Source organism: Hippichthys cyanospilos, chromosome 7, assembly GCF_059441005.1.
Source record: "Hippichthys cyanospilos isolate Australia breed blue-spotted pipefish chromosome 7, RoL_Hcya_1.0, whole genome shotgun sequence".
In the NCBI taxonomy this organism is placed as follows: domain Eukaryota; kingdom Metazoa; phylum Chordata; class Actinopteri; order Syngnathiformes; family Syngnathidae; genus Hippichthys; species Hippichthys cyanospilos.
In genome coordinates this window covers 20,344,546-20,364,488 of record NC_142375.1, presented here as the reverse complement: position 1 = coordinate 20,364,488, position 19,943 = coordinate 20,344,546, and the positions used below count along the sequence as shown (strand labels likewise).

General features: G+C 38.5%; 1 protein-coding gene across 1 annotated transcript in view; it reads right to left on the bottom strand.

Moving 5' to 3' along the window:
• Positions 1-19,943, bottom strand: part of gstcd (glutathione S-transferase, C-terminal domain containing) — a 37,267-nt gene that overhangs the window by 16,265 nt on the left and 1,059 nt on the right. Inside the window, exons 2-4 of the mRNA XM_088418475.1 lie at positions 19,125-19,553; positions 15,365-15,628; positions 8,699-8,792 (exon numbers count right to left, since the gene is read on the bottom strand). Coding sequence (XP_088274601.1) covers positions 8,699-8,792; positions 15,365-15,628; positions 19,125-19,553 — 787 coding nt within the window. The remainder of the gene's footprint in view (positions 1-8,698; positions 8,793-15,364; positions 15,629-19,124; positions 19,554-19,943) is intronic.

The window sequence follows — 19,943 nt, the reverse complement described above, 5'->3', positions numbered from 1 at the left end:
ACGTGCGAAATGCCGCGATGACAGCGAAAAAATGGGACCTTAATGAAGTCAAACAGAGGAGGGGAAAAAAAACTTCTCAACGTGCATCCTTTAGCTGCTGAGGAATGTCTGTCAAAACATGACCAGACGGAGCTGCGGGCGAGAGGTTGGCTCGTGCAGGTTTCAGCGTGTGCCTCGCCTGTCCGAGCCGCTTGGACTCCAAAATGAATAAAACTGTGTCAAGTGCAAATAACTAACATTAATCTATTTCAAAATAATAATTGAAAAAAAAAATCTTCCAGTATCAGCAACAAAATTGCTGATGAAATCCAATTTTGGGATACTGTAATTGTATCACTTGTACGCAATAATTTTTTTTCCAGCTAAGCTGTCGATGTTTGGCGTGCGGTATGTGTGTGTGTGTGTGTGTGTGTGTGTGTGTGTGTGTGTGTGTGGTATTTACAGATCCACACACCGTTTGACAAATTGTGTTTGTCCCAACATACAGTACAGGACATGCTTTCAAGGTTATGAATGGCGCTGAGTGTTTTTCATTAGGTCGGTTGGTATTTAGAGCATATTTGTTTTTCATTCGAATAATGATCATAATTATAACTAACATCGATCAATAAATCCAGTGCACGGACACACCTTAACTCATTCAATACTAAAGACGTATTAATACGTCCTTACAGAGGCCACACATTCAATCCCAGGTACTAATATAACGTTTTTTTTTCCTCCAATATTTTTTTCTCCATAAATTAAACATAAAGGAGGGTCTCAAAATAGTTACTTCTGCATAAATAAATAAACTAATAATAAACTACCTGGGATTGAGATATGTCAAAAATGTGTTCTTGGATTTTATGAGTTAATAATAGATACATTCATTTGCTTACACAGTTAATCTATTTAAAACAAAAGAAATGATCTGTCAGTGCAACAAGAACAATCGACAACCATAGAATTCTTGAAATAAAAAAATATGTAGATTTATATTAAGATTAAAATAAACCTGCCACACTTAATCAAAACAACAAATGAAGTCAAATCTTAAAAAAAGCTTAAACTCGGTCTAAGCAACAGAACAATTAATAGATCTGTAGTGGTAACTGTAGCTGCACTTTATTCAGCAAACCCAGAAGGTAGCTTGTGTAAAATCATCATAACATAATCATCTGTTTTATTTTTGGCTCGCCCGCCGTAAAATTGGGTCACTAATGACAATGCGCAGCTGTATAAATTCATCACAAAATCACGACATGCAACGTTTTGCAAAAGAAGTCGCTATAATTTATTAATAGCTATAACCCTGATCATTTTTGTCACAGGGCTCAGTTTCATCTCTAATCTATTCCGGTGGGATTTGGGACAATTATGACCATGACACTTTCAAAACGTTATGGCCCAGAGCTAACGAGTATCGCCGCATACCAGGATGTCTAAAAATGATTTGTCAAGAGCTTAAGCCCCTCGTTTATTTCCCCTGAGGTTATTTTTCTTGTCAAATTAGCAGACAAGCAAACACGGGGAATGCCTGTCCAATAGCGGAAAAGCCTTAAACCGGAAAAAAAATGTCATTTGGTTTGGTAGAACCAAAAATATCACTTCGGCCAACGCGCCGTTGTTCCATATTCAATATGTTATGAAATCAGTCACTGTATGACGTTATTATCCTTTTGTCTGACATTGACTGTGTACACCAAGTGTAGTCTGTCTGGCAGCATGTCCCTGAAGTACCGTTTTGAAAACATCAACACTCTTTTGATCGACCCATCCCGTCAAGCCGAATGTGTCACTGGATTGTGCTTACTTTACTTCTCTGACTTAAAAAAAAGAAATAAATCGCCAGGAATGTGTTGCAACATACCAGGTCCAAGGGGAAAACGGTTTTGTCTGTGGACCAGAGCGAGACAGCACTGTTAACCGTTAACGTGCTGCTAGTATAGCGTCCGAAAGTCTCCATGGGTTTTTCAGTGGAGCCTGAGAAAGTCTCAAGCAATTGGGTTCCCGAAGCGAGCTGCAGAGTGATGATGAATAATTCAAATATTTTCAAAATCCTGCTCGTTCAGCATTTTGTGGTGAAAGAGGGTGATAAATTGGCACCGCGCAAAGTCACATATACATTCAACCAATAGAAATACATGACTGTAGAACAATGTATTTTTGACTGTAAACATTTGGATTTAACATCTAAAGATGGATGTGATACCAACATTTCGGCTTTTACTTCCAGGTAATCACATCTGAAATTAAAAAAAATGCAAGTATAGGCTTGTGAATAGTGTGTTTTGTTGTGTTTTGTTTTGTTGATTGCACAGATTATTCTAATGCTACGTTCAGCAGAGTTTAATGCTTTTGAAGTTCGATTTTTTATGAAATCCGATTTTTTGTGGGGTCATTCTTATATCTAAATAAATGCAACCTATATGTGACCTCTGTGTGAAATGTAAATAGCCTACAACTGTCCAGAAGGTGCATTGGGGAAACTGTGTCGTTGCACACAGCGGACGTGCTTAACATTAATGCAGTAAAACTCCTCTACAACGACTGCTGCATGTGCAAAGTAATCCCCTTTCCCTCTTTCTTACTTCCTCATACAACGAAAAATCCCCGTTGCATAATACGAAATGTTTTTTTCTGCGTTTGCTTTGCACTGAAATTCACAATGGCGAAAACAAGCCTGCAGCAAAAGTCAAGCTTGGTTTATACTTGACGCGCCGGCATGCAGCAGTCGAGTGGCTTTCCCCGCCAGTCGGTCGATATTCTCCCATACTATAGGTGGCAGTAAACTGACTCTACAGCATACAAACAACACAACTCTTTAACAGAGGTAGAGAATCTTAGTAGATTCAAACAATCTAAACAGACTCCTTATTTCTCTCCAGCGTGATGCTCGCCATTTGCTGTTTACGGTAGTTAGATCGCAGTATTACTTTTCAGACGAATCATAAAGGTTTTTGTACCGGCGAACTTCCATAAGCAATACTTTGTCCGCCATGTTGTCCGTTTGTAAAGACATTCCGGAAGATACGCGTTGCAGAAAATCTGTTTCCAAGACACCTTTTTCAAATAATTAGCTTATTAGCAAGCTCCGCATTAGCTTAAAATGAACCTAATCATTTGTATCAGGTGTGTTTGAGAGAGAAGGTTCGAAAACATGCAGGATACCAATTCAACACCTGTGCTTTATGCGAAATTGACCAATGTTGATTTCTCATATTCGTCTTTTGACGTCAAACACACATATTCACTCTACAACAAGGGCGTCAAACTGATTTTTATTGTGGGCCACATTGTACTTTTAGTGTCTGTTAGAGGGCCGGAATAAATCTAAAAGTAGTCTAAAAAAAACCTTCAATTTTAACGTACCCCTTTAATTGCTCTAAAATTCTGAAAATTTAGGACTTAAAAATAGAAAAACATGTGTCTAATAAACGCCGTTTTTGCTGGTTTACATCTTTACCTAGTTTTGAAAAAAGAGGCTGATAAAAACTGTTCAAAAGATAGATCGGAAACAGAAAATGGTTGTTTTTGAAGACAATCTGCAAGTTAAGCTAGAAACCATAAATCGAATTAGCATTTGGCGGGCCACATTAAATGATGCGGCAGGCCGGTTCTGGCCCCCCGGGCCTTGAGTTTGACACCTGTGCTCTACAACAAACCTGTAGCAATTTGCCACACTGCTCCTATACCAAACAATGCCATAAATCAAGTTCAAATAACGTGAGCTGAAACTAAAATAGCCTTTACATTTATGTATGTACTTATATATCTTTTGGGCTTATTTTATAAACGTTATAAACACTGAGTCCATTATTGTTGCAGTTGTTCTGATCTCAAGTACTGCTTTCTGGCAGTAGATAAGGACAACAGGAGCTGTTGTAGCCAACAAATGTCTTTGGCAGAATACAAATTGCGAGTAAAACGATGGTTACAAGAACGCGGATTTGGCACCAACGTTTACACCATGAAGGCAACACAACGAGTTTTGTTGCTGCAACATCACAACCCAAAGAATCCCTCGTTTCCAAAAAAAATGAAAAAAAAAATACAAATTGAATAGATCTACACCCATCACTCCAGTGTGGCTTACAACACGCAATGACACACTCAATATGGCTCTGATATAATTGCCTTGGCACAGCATGGATGATGTGCACTAGCTTTGAAAATGAGGCATTAATCAAGGCCTTACTAATTAGCTACAATCATTATGTGTGTCATACGGACGATTAGACGAGCAATTAGATCCAAATTTATGATGTTCCTAACCTTTTTACTCTCCGGCTCTGAGGCTGAGACAGTATGCCTGTTTCCAAATAAATACTATGGGGAGAAAAATGCTTGAAATATGACCTGTGAAAATTGATGATGAGTACGGCACACTATTACCGGTCGATAAGAAGAGGCCAGTGTAATCAAAAAGGGAAAACACAGGTTTATAAGATACGTTTCGATCAGCTATCCAACATTTTGTCTCTAGACTAGTAATCCCGTGACTGTCTGATTTGTATAGAATGGACCATGAATGAGTTGTGATATCCAATAGCAATAGAGCTACAGTGTATGCACAAACCACTTCACTGACCCAATTCAGCAATTCAAATCAGGAACCTCAATAAAGTCAGTGTCCTACAAGGACGCCGGTGCTAATTAACAGCCTTTCCTGGAAAAAAAAAAATGAACAAGAACTGTCGACAAACACGTTTGGCTCGAATAAAGAAACGGCAATGAAAAGAAGAATCGTATCTCATGATCCCTCAGCGAGAAACAAGTCTCACCAAGTGCAAAGTTATTTCAATACCTAGTGACAAAGTACTGGTTTGAAGCTCCGATGACAGTAATTTGTACCATGCCCCGCGGGAATTACGACATCAAGTCAATGATAATCTGAGGGAAATTCATAAAACTCAACTTGAATGAAATGCAGTAATTATCTCAGAGCCAGTTTAGGTGGTGATATGCCAGGGGGGAAATCATGCCTGTTACTTTCATCCAGAGCTATTGAATAACTGATGAGCGGCCTAACAATCCATCTTCAAAATTCCCAAGACAACCTCAAACACATCATATCAGGGTTTCTGGAAACAAAATGAGATTGGATGTTGAGGTTTGAACACTTTTTATAGTTCGTCTTTGCCACGAGATGAAGTAATAAAACCTGCGTGGGTGTTAATGACTCCCGATCAACTGACCGTAGGTTTAGTCTGCCTCACAAAGTCATCCAACAAAGACATTTTTAAAAGAGACTTTTGCGCAGCTTGTTATTCTAACCCCTGTGACATTATGTTACAAATTATGGAAATTCTTTTGATTTTCTTATATCATAAAAAAAAAAATCAATGGAAAATAAACACTAGGGAGCTGAAATTTCCAGTAGATGATTAAAACATGTCAAATTTCAAAATGCAACAATTCAGACATTTCTATGTGATTGCAGCTGGACGTGCAAGATTTTGTGTACAAAAATAATCATTGTCCACATTTCGGACCATATAAAACCATTAAAATTACAATTTTTGAGATACATTTTAACAGGATTTATGACATTGATTTTCCTGCAATGTTTGCAACATTCCTTTGAGCGGCGGTCAAACTGTGTAAGCAACCAAAAAATTATTTTTTGACTTGGGTTTCACTTCAAGATAGTAGATGACGGCAGAGACCAGTTATAGTGTCCTCATAACTTCACAGGCTACAAAGACAGACCATACCGTTTAAAAAAAATTGTGGGTTTTAAATTGAACACACATGTGTATGGTTAGAATTGATGCCACTAAAAAAATGTGGTTGAGGGAAAAAAAATATTCATAAATAGTTTTGATTTTATAGAAACATTGATATTAAACATACAGTAAAGTATCCTTGTTTGGGATTACAGTAGAGATCTGTTCACAAAGATAAATCAGTAACTTAATTAATAATAAATATTTAACCACAAAACATGTGTCAGACCTATTCGCAAAAAGAAATAATTATATATAAATATTTGTCCACATAAAAATATTCAACTTAAAGTGTCCTCTTTGGAATCATAGTAGAAATCTGTTTACCCCCCAAAAATTAAAAAAATCACTAACTTGACAGGTAACGAGAGGTAGAATTGAATAAGCTACTGAACATAAAATTTGTTTTATGAATTTATATTTCCCCGATTTACTAAATCAAAAAATATTTTTCAAGGATTTTGGCATGTTTGTTTCATTTCAAATCTCGAGTCACTCCTGGAGTTCCTCCAAGTACCCCCAAGGTTGCCAGTACCCCCAAATAAGAACCACTGATTTACTGCATGCTGAAACGCCTTTGAACCAAGACTACAACACAATACTATTACATTATTGCATTTCTCTGATTAAAATCTGAAAATTGAGGGGCCCAGACTAAGAGCGACAGCTCTGCCTGTTCAATTTAAGTCATGCTCATAGAAGCCAAAAGGAAAAGACACGGGAATTCAATGTCCTCTCCAAAAACAAGCCCGGAGGATACGACCGTAGCATGCCTCAACGATGACAACTATGTGGTCTACCCATCAGCCTCGTTGTTTTGCCCTGCCCTCACCGCTGGCCTTGTTTATCTTGATAATGGTTGTCTCTTGTCAGACTATCTGAGCCTCCTCTCAACTTCCTCAGTCGTGCCATCGTCCTCGCCCGCTTTAGCTGTATCTGCGCCGCACGCTCTGGCGCCTCCATTAACACCGCATCAAGACCCCCGCCGGTGTGTTTCGCAAAACAGGCTTCGACACAGGAGGATGAAGCTCACATAAGTCTTCCATTTCGCTCATTTAAGAATCCATTTATTGCACTTCTGTTCACACACGTTTCTATCTGAGATACTTACTGAAATACTTTCCGCAAATCAGCCTATAATGAATGTTGCTGATTGAGAATTTTTTTTTTTTTTTTACCTAGGACATTTGCAATCCGAATTGAATAAAACTGGTCTAAAAACCTTTTTGTTTTGGAACATTTATTCAGGTGTATTATAGGCAACAACGCTGTTTGTGGAGGCGTTGTGTGTGGCCGTTGAGGTACAGCATCGGAGCATCTGGATCAGAAAAACCCACGCACGGGGTTCAGGGCATATTGGCTGGCTTTTGTCTCCAGTTTAATTACATGGTGCTAAACACTGTAATGGTGCACAGGGAAACGTTAACAGGGTTGCTATTATTGAAAGAGATTAATCGGTAACAAGTGGCTGGGGGGAAAAAAAAAAGCATGGAAAAGCGAGCAAAAGCTTATTTTAAGCCACGTCCTGTACTTTTAAATAAAATGATAGGAAACAGACTACAGTTTGACAGATGGTATAACCGGGTCACCTCGTAATAGTAGCGCTCGATGAGTTGTGTTTTTAAAAGGTGAATTGCAATTTCTCAGACATAAATCACTATCGATTCAATTCGTGAGTTTGTTCGAATTGTTTCAGTGCAATATTTAAAATGAACAAGCGCGACAGAAAATGCTAATGCTGTCAAGGTATTAAAAATGGAGCTAATGATTAAGATTGGTAATTCATTCATCTGATTCATCTTTTTAATTTCACCAGCGTTTTTTTTTTATTTAAATATGTTGTGTTATTGTGCAAAAAAAACACTAACTACTAAAGGCAACTATTTAAATCCTTTAGATGCAGGTGTAATGCAGGTGTATTTACCTTCAACTCTATTTGAGACTAGATGGCTGTACCTAAATTTCAACCATCAGGAGGAATGGTGTTTAATTTTGTTTGTCACCAATTTGAAAAGAACACTAAATTCAACCTTTGTAACTCCTGTCGGTTGCAGACTTGCTCAAACACGGACTAAACTCAAGTTTAGTTTGGCAAAGAGCTCTGCAAACTATTTCCTGTTTATGTATTTTCCGGGCCTTGAAAGATGTTTTATTTTGAAAAATCTTTGATTTTGAAAACTGGGAGGATTCTCTTGGGATCGTTTTGGTCACTTGCGAGCCAAAATTTCACTTATAAAGATGGAAAATGAGTAAGACACAGACATCTCTGGGAAGGTAAAAAAAAAAAAAAAAACTGTCAAGAGACAGGTGATGAGCCTACAACTTTGGAAAAAAAAGAAAACTTTTAACGGGCAATACTAGGAGTCCTACTTGAAATAATTTCTTGCGGTAAGGAGGTCTGGGGTTACTTCTCAGCCAAAAAGGACCCAAAATACTATTTAGACTTCATCTTGCTTGATTATAAGCACCACATTTTCTGGCTACGCCCCTGTTTGTTGTGCAAAAAAACAAGCACCATTGCCGATATTTTATAAATATTTTATATGCTTTTGACTTTTTACTGCAAACTCCTCATCCTGGCTGACATCAGCCATAATTGATTCATCTATATGTTTACTCCGAACTGTCAAGCAAGAATGGAAAAGAATTCTACCTGCATAACTTCAAGAATTACTGTCCACAGCTCCCAAATGCTAACTGAATGTTGTCCTTAAAAGGGGGAGGTGATGTAACGCAGTGGTAAGCGAGCGCGTCCCCTCTAATAAAATTCAAAGGGAGTGAATATTTGGAAAAAAAAAAAGTAGTTTAGCAGTTTGAACAATAAATATATGTCATTATAGTGTATTCAAATAAATGTAGTATGAAATTAATTTGCAATTTGTTTGTACATTACATTTTCTCTTAAATGGCTCAGTTTGATTAAAACTAAGTGGGGTGCGTGTTGAAAATAAAATCTGCTGGATTTGAGCAGGTAGACTCATGGGTACCTTCTGTTGGGTTGATTGCATCCGGTAAGCAGTCCCATGCAAGTGTCCACTCCGGGCAAGGATGCTGAGCAAAGGTAGCCTCAATGCCATTTTCCTATGGGGACATGGATAAACAGCTGTTACCATGGAAACCAGTTGACAACTTCAAGGTTTTCGCTAAATCCAAGGGGCAGAATCCTTCTTGCGTATTTCACATTCATCATTGAAGCTTCAGCTATCTACCATATAACATATATAAATGTTATTGGTCACTATAGCAAATCATTTTGACATTTTCAAGGACGCTTATTATTGTTACATTTGTCATCGGATCATAGTACACTATTAGTTTCTTTTTGTATGATGATTTTTTTTGTATAACCTGCACAACTGTCACTGCATGATAACTATTGAACTACAGGTCACTATTTTTGCTTTCCACATCATTAGCTCAGCTGTTTCTGCTTGGTACTCCGATTTTGAATGTAATACTTGCGTGGCTCAAACTACCAAAGACAAATTCCTTGTGTGTTTTGTTAGCCAATAAAATGATCCTGCTTCTGATAAAGACGTGTTGTCGTCTTATAATTAAATGTTCTATTTGTGCTTGCACAGATTTGTATCGGGTACGGTACTTAACTTTTCTTCGCGCACTCCGAAAAAACATGTTAGTTTCATTGAAGACTCTTAAATTTAATACCCCAGCGCTTGCCAAAAACGTCGGCTTGGAAGACGGTAGATTCCAGCTCAGCCACAAAAAGGTAGAACATGGATGGATGATTACAGGGCTTTTCTTTACTGGCTCAAAAAAAAAGGGCAGATGTATCATTCCGATCCACAAGCTCAAACACTTTCTCTGTGAAGAAAGTTCACGGGCGGTTGTGGTCAGGAAACAACCAATCAGGGCTCAGCTTGCATAGCTTTAAATACCACAACAGCAGTGGTTTTCAAATGTGGGTACGAGTACCCTTGGGGAAATGGGACGACTCTGTGTGAAATTTTAACAGGGTTTCTGCAGGTATCAGCAAATCAAAGTGATGTGAAACGTACTATTTTTTTCTTTTCAGATTAAGAGCAAATGAATTGGAAGTTGAGGCAAGTTATCACCATTTTCCTTGGGGAAATGTGACGACTCTTTAGGTGGGATGTGAAATTTTAACAGGGTTTCTGCAGGTATCAGCAGATCAAAGTGATGTGAAACGTACTATTTTGTTTTTTTCAGATTAAGAGCAAATGAATTGGAAGTTGAGGCACCTTATCACCAATTTCCTTGGGGAAATGTGACGACTCTTTAGGTGGGATGTGAAATTTTAACAGGGTTTCTGCAGGTATCAGCAAATCAAAGTGATGTGAAACGTACTATTTTTTTCTTTTCAGATTAAGAGCAAATGAATTGGAAGTTGAGGCAATTTATCACCAATTTCCTTGGGGAAATGTGACGACTCTTTAGGTGGGATGTGAAATTTTAACAGGGTTTCTGCAGGTATCAGCAAATCAAAGTGATGTGAAACGTACTATTTTTTTCTTTTCAGATTAAGAGCAAATGAATTGGAAGGTGAGGCAATTTATCACCAAAATGTGTTTCCGTGAGTCATTTGCAAACATTGTAGGCCGTTATTTTGCTAGGTTTTATACGGATGCACATTGCTGTTGACATAATTTTAATGAATAATTAAAGGAATATTACTGAGGATTTGAAATGATCAATCTTTGGGTATTGCTGAATAAAATACACCTTTAGATAACCCTACAAAGTTTAATAATTCAGATTTTGAAGGCACAACACTCTGTTTAAAGTATTTTTCATCCAAAAATGCTTTAAACTGATCAGGGAATATGTACTTGACTTAAAAAAAAAAAAAAAAAAAACATGATGGAGTAAATCCACGAAAAAACGAAGCAATATTCCGCAAGGGAGGACTATATTTTGACCATATTCATTAGGGAATAACATCTTGACATCATTTGATTTATTTGGAAAAGATGAAGTCAGTGAATTAAAAATAACTTCAATCATCGAAGCGGTAATACAATCCAGAGTTTTCCTCCCGAGGGCCTTCATTTAGAGAGTTGGCTTGCACTTTTGTTTTCGTTTGGATGGCTGCCTGTTGGCTACATTTGCCACGCATCATCAGTGTGTGTTAAGTGAGGTGAGAAAGAGGTTATTAGGCATTTATGTCTGCGGATAGTGAAACCAGAGCATCCTGGTTAGTGTCAGGAAGGATTGTGTTGTCGGAGCGTCATTGTGTACGTGCCGCAGGACACACAAACACAGTCACGCATCAGGATGTATGCTCTCGGATGGACACACTCACACGCTACCTCATATACTCGTAGTATTCATTGTTGAATATTTTAAGGCTATTGTCGATTATTCCATTAATTACAAGAGATCAAATAATCTGAGAATAATATATTTTGCTTAAAAATGTTTTTTTCCTGATTCCTATTTACTACTATTGTTTTTATTTGGTAATGTATGACTGAGCAAAACCAAATAATTAACTACCGTATTTTCCACATAATAAGGCGCACCTAAAAGCCTTCATTTTTCTTTAAAAAGCTGATGGTGCGCCTTATAATAAGGTGCGCCTTATATATGGATGAATATTGAGTTTGGGATTCGTAGCTGGAGAATGAACTGATAAAGTAAACTTTACCTGTTTCTTTTGTGGGTTTACAGTTGAACAAGGGTGGTCATATTGACATTGAGTTATTATGCTATTGAGAGTTTAAAGTTATTATTGTTATTACTTTGAGTATTACTATATTATGATTGAAAAAGTTTTAAAATATATCATTAAATAAGGGTGCGCCTTATAATTCGGTGCGCCTTATATATGGAAACGTTTTAAAATATGTCATTAATGGAGGGTGCGCCTTATAATCCGGTGCGCTTTATAGTGCGGAAAATACGGTAATTCAATCCTAACAATCTTTAATCCCATGTACTTTAATTTCAAATATTAGAGTAAAAGAGTGTTTCAAAAGAGCTATTATTGATCAAGTTATATCAATATCATACGAGAGGAAGAGATTTTGTACTTATCAGTTTTGAAAGTGTGCATTATTTCGTGAGTATAAAATGCAAAAGAATACTGGCTTTTAAATACAGTTGTGCTCATATGTTTACATATCTTAAAGGTGTTAGGGTTATATAAACTCATGAGCACAACTTAAAAGTGCTCTAATGTGGAAGAAGAAAAATATTGTTATACTGTATGTCACGTGTTGGTTAGCGTTAGCTTGACTTTTGCGCAATAATGCTTGACTTATGTAATCAAAACGTGTTGCAATGCTTTGCTTTGAGAACCAAGTAACAAAAAAAATGCCTAACTAATTCATAATATAGAAGGACTTGTAAGTTTACATACTCTTGGGGTATAACATACCCTGGGGGTATATAAAATTATGAGCGCAACTGTAAGGCTATTTCAAGTTTAGCTACATCACAATTGCAGGCTAGCATGTATTTTGGAATAAATTAAAGTGACTATTTTTCCACAAACTGATTCCGTTTCTTGTTCAGTCTGTAACATCTTGTAAAACAGGGAAAATGTCATCAGTCTGTTTTCATGGGAGATTATTTACTTTTGAGAGGGTAGAATTCCAAAGATTTGGACAATTTTCGGCGAAAGAAGCGTTTCTGAAAGACAGATCGGTTCCATCCCTCTCGCAGAAACATTCCCGCACGCGCACGCATACATGCAACTATGACAGCAACAACAGCTGCAGACATAACAGTTGCGGCACGGAGCCATCCTCGTAATCCCTCTCGTCCAGGGTTTAGAATGGTGGCCATTGTGCGTGAGTGGAAGTGTGCATACCTCGCAGCGTGAATGTGTGATTTCAATCTTTCGTGTCAAATATCCAATTAAAATGAATCCGGCGTCATGTAAAATGACACACAACCTCAAGCACCCGACTCTGTCCCCCTTGTCACGCCACTTATGATCAAATTACACATTCGTTGCCTGCGGGAAGTAGCCCATGGAGTTTCCGATTAAACTGCGTGTAAGTATTCAGGTAGCTAAAGCTATGTGTTTGCTTGAAATATATGTGTAATTCTCTTTGTTTTGCAGTATGTTTACATTGACTAGCATGGGAGTGGTGGCCATCGGGAAATTTGGGAGAAGATATGGATTTTCCCAAACGGCTGACGGCCCATCCCCCACCACATACCCCAACCCGTCCGTTTGTCAAAAATTCTGGTCTCTTTACAACTTTGGTAGTTATTTCCATATTTATTTATCACACGTGACACTAAAGCACAGGTGTCAAAGTCAAGGCCCGGGGGCCAGATCTGGCCCGCCACCTCACTTTTTGTGGCCCTTGAAATGCTGATGTGACTTCAGGTTTTTGACTAAAATACCAAAATTGTAAGTTGTCTTTAACTTTTCAAAATTTGGGGGATGAAAAACAAACATTTTCTTATTCTCCAAATCTCTTTTGAACAGTTTTTGCCAGCTTCTGATATCAAATCTTGGTAAATTGTGATCAACACACTTAAAATGTATTTGAATTCACAGTCATTCCGGCCCTCTGACGGAAACTCTCACTACAACGCGGCCCAAAATAAAAATTAGTTTGACACCACTTCACTAAAGCAACAATTTGCGACACCACTCCATAAAATGTTTAAATTGAACAAGTCAACAAAACGTTTTCCAATTTACTGAAGTGAAAATTGACTATCAAGTCTTTCACTACAAAAAACACAAAACTATTTTTCTGACATTGTAGGACTAGCTAGCACTCTTAAACTGGTGTGAATATGCACTCACAGGCGACATCATTAAGTACACGCTGATCAAATACAATGAATAAAACCTGCAATGGGATGTGGGCAAAGGCGTGGTGGCCATCAGGAAATTTGGAAATTTCACAAACGGCACATACTGTTCCAGGCTGATCAAACCCCTCCCCCACCGTTGACAAAATAATAATCGCAGCATTCCGGCCAACATAGATCCCCACCTGACCGACAATTATCATTCATTTCGAATTTTTGTGTGAAATGATTGTCCTACTACGTACCCGTTGACGAGTGACCTTCAGCTGAAAATTGCAATACACAGCTTGTAGGCTCTATTATTGGCCAAAGTGCCATTTGTTGTGAAGTACGTTGAGTCAAAAAGGAAAATAGTATGCCCGATCGATAGCTCGTATCTCAAAAAACTCATAAAAATCCCCCATATCTCAAGGCACCATCTATTCAAAGCAGGCACAGTGTATGTTCCATTCTATTTGTACCGGCACAATTTTACGTCTAATGTTTATGTGTTTTTCTGGAATGGTCCGCTTTCACAGCATGTGAAAAGATGGCCGGCAATTTGCAGTGCTCTGCATTACAAGCGCGTGTGTGGATTGTATTATTCCATAATGAAAGGTAATTTTTATTAGCAAGCCCAGTAAAAAGATAATAATAATCTTAGCGTCGTAAAAACAGCCCGTAAAAAACGCCCTTTTGAAATGTTAATTTGATGACTGAAAGCTCATGCGGAGGGCTGCCAGAGGGAGGAAACATTGTACAATTAAAAGAAGGCCTGCCAGGAGCCAAAATACGAGATTAGAGATTCATCCTTGAAGGCACAAAACAGCAGAAATGGAACTGCAAAATGTATGCGTCGGTGAAAATGAAAGATGATAAATGCGAGATCCGTAAATGAGCAAACACTATAGGAATTTATCTTTGCCGGGAAAGTCACCTCATGAAGCTTTAGAAGTAGGTGAAAAGCTTTGGGCTATCTTGGATGAGCATTTTATCACTGCGCTCACTTAAACAGAGGAAAATGGAATTAATGAAAAAACAATTTCAATTGGAAAAATGGGCTTGATTGAAAAGATGCAAGTGAATCCAATGGAACGGTATCTAAAAATTACATTTAAAAAAATATTAAAATACACATTAAATAATCTTTTATTGGAGATACATTATAACATAAAAATTTAATTTTCTTCTGTAATGTTATATTAATGGAAGTATTTTTGTTTATTCCAACCTACTAAAATATTTTTAGGGTTATAATTACATATTTATGCCAGATGTTATATAAAATATTTTGAACTGTTCTATTTAAACATATTGACACGTATCGAAATCATCTTTTTTGAAGAGATATATCCAAAGTGTACATTTAAACCACAGGTGTCAAAGTCAAGGCCCGGGGGCCAGATCCGGCCCGCCACCTCACTTTTTGTGGCCCTTGAAACGCTGATGTGACTTCAGATTTCTGACTAAAATACCAAAATTGCAAGTTGTCTTTAACTTTTAAAAATTATGGGGGAAAAAAAACAAACATTTTGTTATTCTCCAAATCTCTTTTGAACAGTTTTTCCGGCTTCTGATATCAAATCTTGGTAAATTTGTGATCAACACACTAAAAATGTATTTGAATTCACAGTCATTCCGGCCCTCTGACAGAAACAATCACTACAATGCGGCCCAAAAAATTTGTTTGACACCACTGATTTAAACTATGCGAGCTCATTCAAATGTATATAAAACGACAACAACAAAAAAGTCATGGATCGTACAACTTTCCAACAGAGCCATTACACACCGAATCAAATCCGAACTCCGCCGACTCAACCTGAATCGATATGTATGTCAGTAATTTAAACAACGTGGCTCAGCTCAATACAGTTTAGGAAACACTATTAAAGGATTGCTGGAAAATCGTTTACTTTCAGTTTGGTCATGGTGGGCCGGGGTCCGCCGACAAAATGCAGCTGCGTGGTGGTCTCCTTTTCCTGCTCCAGCTGACTCTGCGGGTTGCCTTCGACCGGTGGCCCAGCTGGGAGCTGCGGCGGGTTTTCAGGGACTTGGAGATTGATCCTGCAGGCTTCGGCGGCCCGAAGGACCCCAGGAACCTCCTGAACATGGCTGTACCAGCGCAGCAGGTGGGGGAGGCGGCGTAGGGTACCGGCAGCATGTGTTTGGACCCAAGACTGTCAAAAAGAGTAGCGGGAGGGAGATTTAATAAGTGACTCATCAGATGTCTGATTACAACTCACATCACACCTATTACAGCCTCAACGGGGGACACATCACAACGGGCCCCGAGAGCGAGTAGCGATAGAAGTGCGAAGACTCAAAACGCAAGACAGAAGCCGCGTCGCCGCGATTACAAGGCGAGAAAGCGAGGCTCGGCGGTACAACAAGGGGGCGGCGTGAAAAGAATCCGCTGCGTCTACTTTGCGTCGGTGACCGTCGAGAGGAGACACACTAGGCCGAGTGTGAAACTGGAAACCACTGATGCGCAGCTGACTTATGAGAGGCTCATCGTGGGAACTTGGGTTCTTTCCCAATGCGGGAGAAGAACTGGTGACGGCTGGAGGGTGAAATAGGTGTTGTGGCGGTCTGGCGGCGTGCGCAACAATAACATTTTCAGTTAAATATTCTCCTCGGTTCAAGAGGGAGTTACTTTTTTACAGCATTTTTTTTTTTTGGGTCGTTGTTGGTTTTCCGGGACGCGTAGTCATCTAGAGCAGGGGTGGCCAAACTTTTTAATTTGAGGGCTACACATGAAAAAAAAAAAAAAAACAGAAGGATGCAAAGGCCACTAGAATTTTCAAATTTAATTTGTTGACAAATAAATTAATCAGGCAACCAATTATATCATGGGTGTCAAAAACATTTTAGCTCAGGGATCGCATGGAGAAAATCTATCTCCGGACAGGTAAACTATATAACTTAAAAACAATTAGTGGCAATTTTATGTAGATTTTTATCATGCACGCCATACTGTTCGTAATTCAACGCGGAAAAGCAAAAGTAAAAAAAATAAGCAAAAAAAAAAAAACTAAACAAAGATAGATAAAGTAACTTGATTTGTAAAACATCTCGCGGGCCAGGTTAACCCTCCTTGTGGGCCGTATGCAGCCCACGGGCCGTATGTTTGACACCCATGATATGCATATTATAAATGTATGTTTTCACGGCTACATAAGAGTTTCTTAAAGGTGAGAAGGCAATTTTTTTCAAAATTTTGGGTGCATGTCATCCATCCCTGCACTAAACAGCAGCCAAATCCACACCTCCCCTCAAAAAACAAAACAGATCATTTTAAAGAAAGACTTACCCATTTCCATGAAATGAATGGCAATTACCTATTCCTCTAATTCATAATTTCTAGTTTGTGATCATAAATCTGCTCCAGAAGCACAGGTGAAACTAGTATCGCCTTCCAACGCGATGATACCGCGTGTGATGATACGCGTGGTGATACCGTGAAATAAGTCCAGATATCGGCCAGGTACCAACACTTGTTTCCTAACGTTCATATTATCTGAATGTGAGAAAAAAGTCAAGGACGAATCCAGGAGCTCCAAACCGAAAGACAGACGTGCTCACGACTGCTGTGACTACAAAATTATTTCGAAATAAAAACAAGAACATCCTGCTATGGATTATAACATCATACTAACCCAGACATGATTAATTAAGACTCACAACGGCTGCTGCTGGAAGAAAAAAAAAAAAATCCCTAATTAAGTCTTTGTCATGAGACTCTTGACCACACTTGAGAGCACAGTGGGTGTCTCCTCATCTTCTTACCATCACAACACGATAATTAAAAATAATAGCACAATAACCCGCGAGCCAGCGCCTGCACTGTGCACAAAAATGTGAAATGCATAAAGCATTGATAAAATTCCACAAGTGCTGTATGGCTCTGTGGCCTTGCAATGCATGAACACTTTTTGGATTTTTAATTGTTCATAGAACAGCTCCCAAACCAAGTTTTGTTATGTTAAATTTCTTGCTCTGCCATTTTTGCAGATCGTTAAATACAATATAGAGAAAGTCTCAGAAGCCCCCCAAAACACCACAATATGTTGCTGTGTTTGCTGCTCATTTGCTTTAAAAAAAAACAAAAAACAAGAAGCAAAACACTACTGGCGGGGGGTAGAGACAGAGTCCTGCTGCGAAAAACATAAAAGTGCAAGTAATTGACAGAACTTCTAAAAGTCTTTATAATTGCCAATATTAATAGTTTCAAATAGAGGTAGAGCCTAAAATCTATTCTAAAACGGGTAAATGTACCATTAAAAAGTCATTGGATAAGGTTAACTTTGAAGGAGAAGTCATTTTTCTTTTTAATAACATTTTCTACCACCAGTCTAAATAAGATGTTTTGATAATTATTATGTTAGTTAAAAATAAATTAAGTGACAAAATCCACCTTTTTTTAACCATTCATTGCCATGGACTAGAATTCTCGTCTTTTAAAATCGTAATAGCAATAATAAATAATACAATTCTGGTCAAATACGTTTTTTTTGTTTATGATGAGCCATCACCCCTGACTAAAGTTTACCTAATATAAGCCAATTGAGCACTGTAGTGATAAATGTGACCATTGGATGGCAGTGTTTCCACACTTAGAACACAGCTATTATCCACATGCAATTCAAAGAAAGGAATGGAAGTCAATTTTTCATATAGCAGCACCCAACATAAGCATAGCCTACAGTATTGCGTTGGCCTTAAAAGGTGAATGAAAATACTGCCTTTTCCACTTTTCTTTTCCAATAACGTTTGGCAATGAAAGAGTTCATCCGTATTATGGGGACGGACATTTTGACATTGGCTGCCGACTGAAAATGACCTCACAGTTCCTCAGGACTCGGCGAGCGAATGTCAAATGATCAAACTCAGAAAACGGGAGCCGTGATTGGCTGCTGTTTTTGAGGCACTGTGATGTCATTTTCAGTAAACAGCAATTGGCAAAATGGCCTCCCCGAGATATATAAAAACAGCTGGATTTTGCTCCTGACCTCATATTCCACGAATGTAATATTAATCATAATGCCATCTTTAGATTTGCGGAGGTGCATAGAACATTATTGTAAAGAACATTTTGGACTTGTCTTGCCCTTTAAATGTTAAAAAAAAATTAATAGCCAACAGTTGGGATTTTAAAAGCTCTATCAGAAGCGCACACACAGAGTAGGCGCTTGCTTCGTCACATGTCTGGCTACATTCTGGTCGTCATGGTGATGAAAGCCACTCAGTGAGACAGAACACGCCCCTCCGAACTAAAAAATAACATACAAAAAAACCCGTTTGACTACGGTGCAATAATTATTTCTCTTTTCAAGAGATGGTCCACTTCAATCATGGCTCACTTGTTTTCCAGTTAAAGACGTAACTTTTTACAGCGGAAAATGGCTAAAAAGGTGTCCTTTCCCTTTAAGTACATTTTGATAATTATATCAATGACGAGCCCTTTCATTACCCCACCTGGTCACATTTTTATAATTATGGAGGGGAAAATACATAATAGGTCTCATTAAGAAGGGCTTTAAGTGCTTCCTGGTTAACTATCTCAGGCAAGCAGACCTTTTAGTGACGCAATCTTGGTTCAGCAGCATTAATTTCAAAGCGGCTGTATGTTATGCATGGGCACAGACAGGCTTTAATGATTAGCAGGCAGCTCACCAGGTAGTGATGGATGCATGGCAACAAGACCACATCAGTCAGAGTGAAATACAACCCCTCTGCAAAGACGTGCTCCAGCACAGGCAGGTCGTTGGTCTTTACTTTTCTGATCTCAGAGCTCTCCCTGGTGGTGGGAGTTGGCACTGCTTCAACAGAGAGCTTAGCTAGTGCCGCCTTGAGCTCAAGTCCATCCCCAGGGACGAAATCCGCGTTTCCCTCTGTGGAGCCTTTTTTGTTGTTTTGTCTCAGCTGCTTGAGCTTCTTTCTGCGGATTTTGTCATCGTTGTGGACTTTGACGGGCTCGGCTAGCCGTCGCTCCAGGGTGAGGATGGCGGGAGGCGGCGGCTGAGGCTCAAGGGCGGGATTTCGGAGGTGCTCTTCGACGGCGGACGGGATGTCGATTTCACACAGTCTGGTCCACTTGCTCACCTAAGGGAATGGAGGGCGGAAAATAGATTTGGTACAGACGGGAAGCACTCAGTCGATGGCAAAATTGTGCCTTGAAGTACAAGTTTGTTTTGTAATCAAACGCATACACTATCAGAAAAAAATGTGCAAACTCTTTCAAATTCAAATAGTCTCACACACATAAAAAGGTTAAAAAAATTAAACTTTGAAATTTTGAAATTGCACAGCTGTGAACTGACATTCCGCCATTATAAAACCTCATCCACATCATAATGCTGAATGAGAATTTTTTTTGTTTTGTTTTTAAAGGTATTAATTGTACATGAAAAATAATTATCCATCAAATTAATTGAAGTGCAAACATTAATTTTCCAAACTGTCTCTTTAAGTATTAATCTGCATTTTGATTTT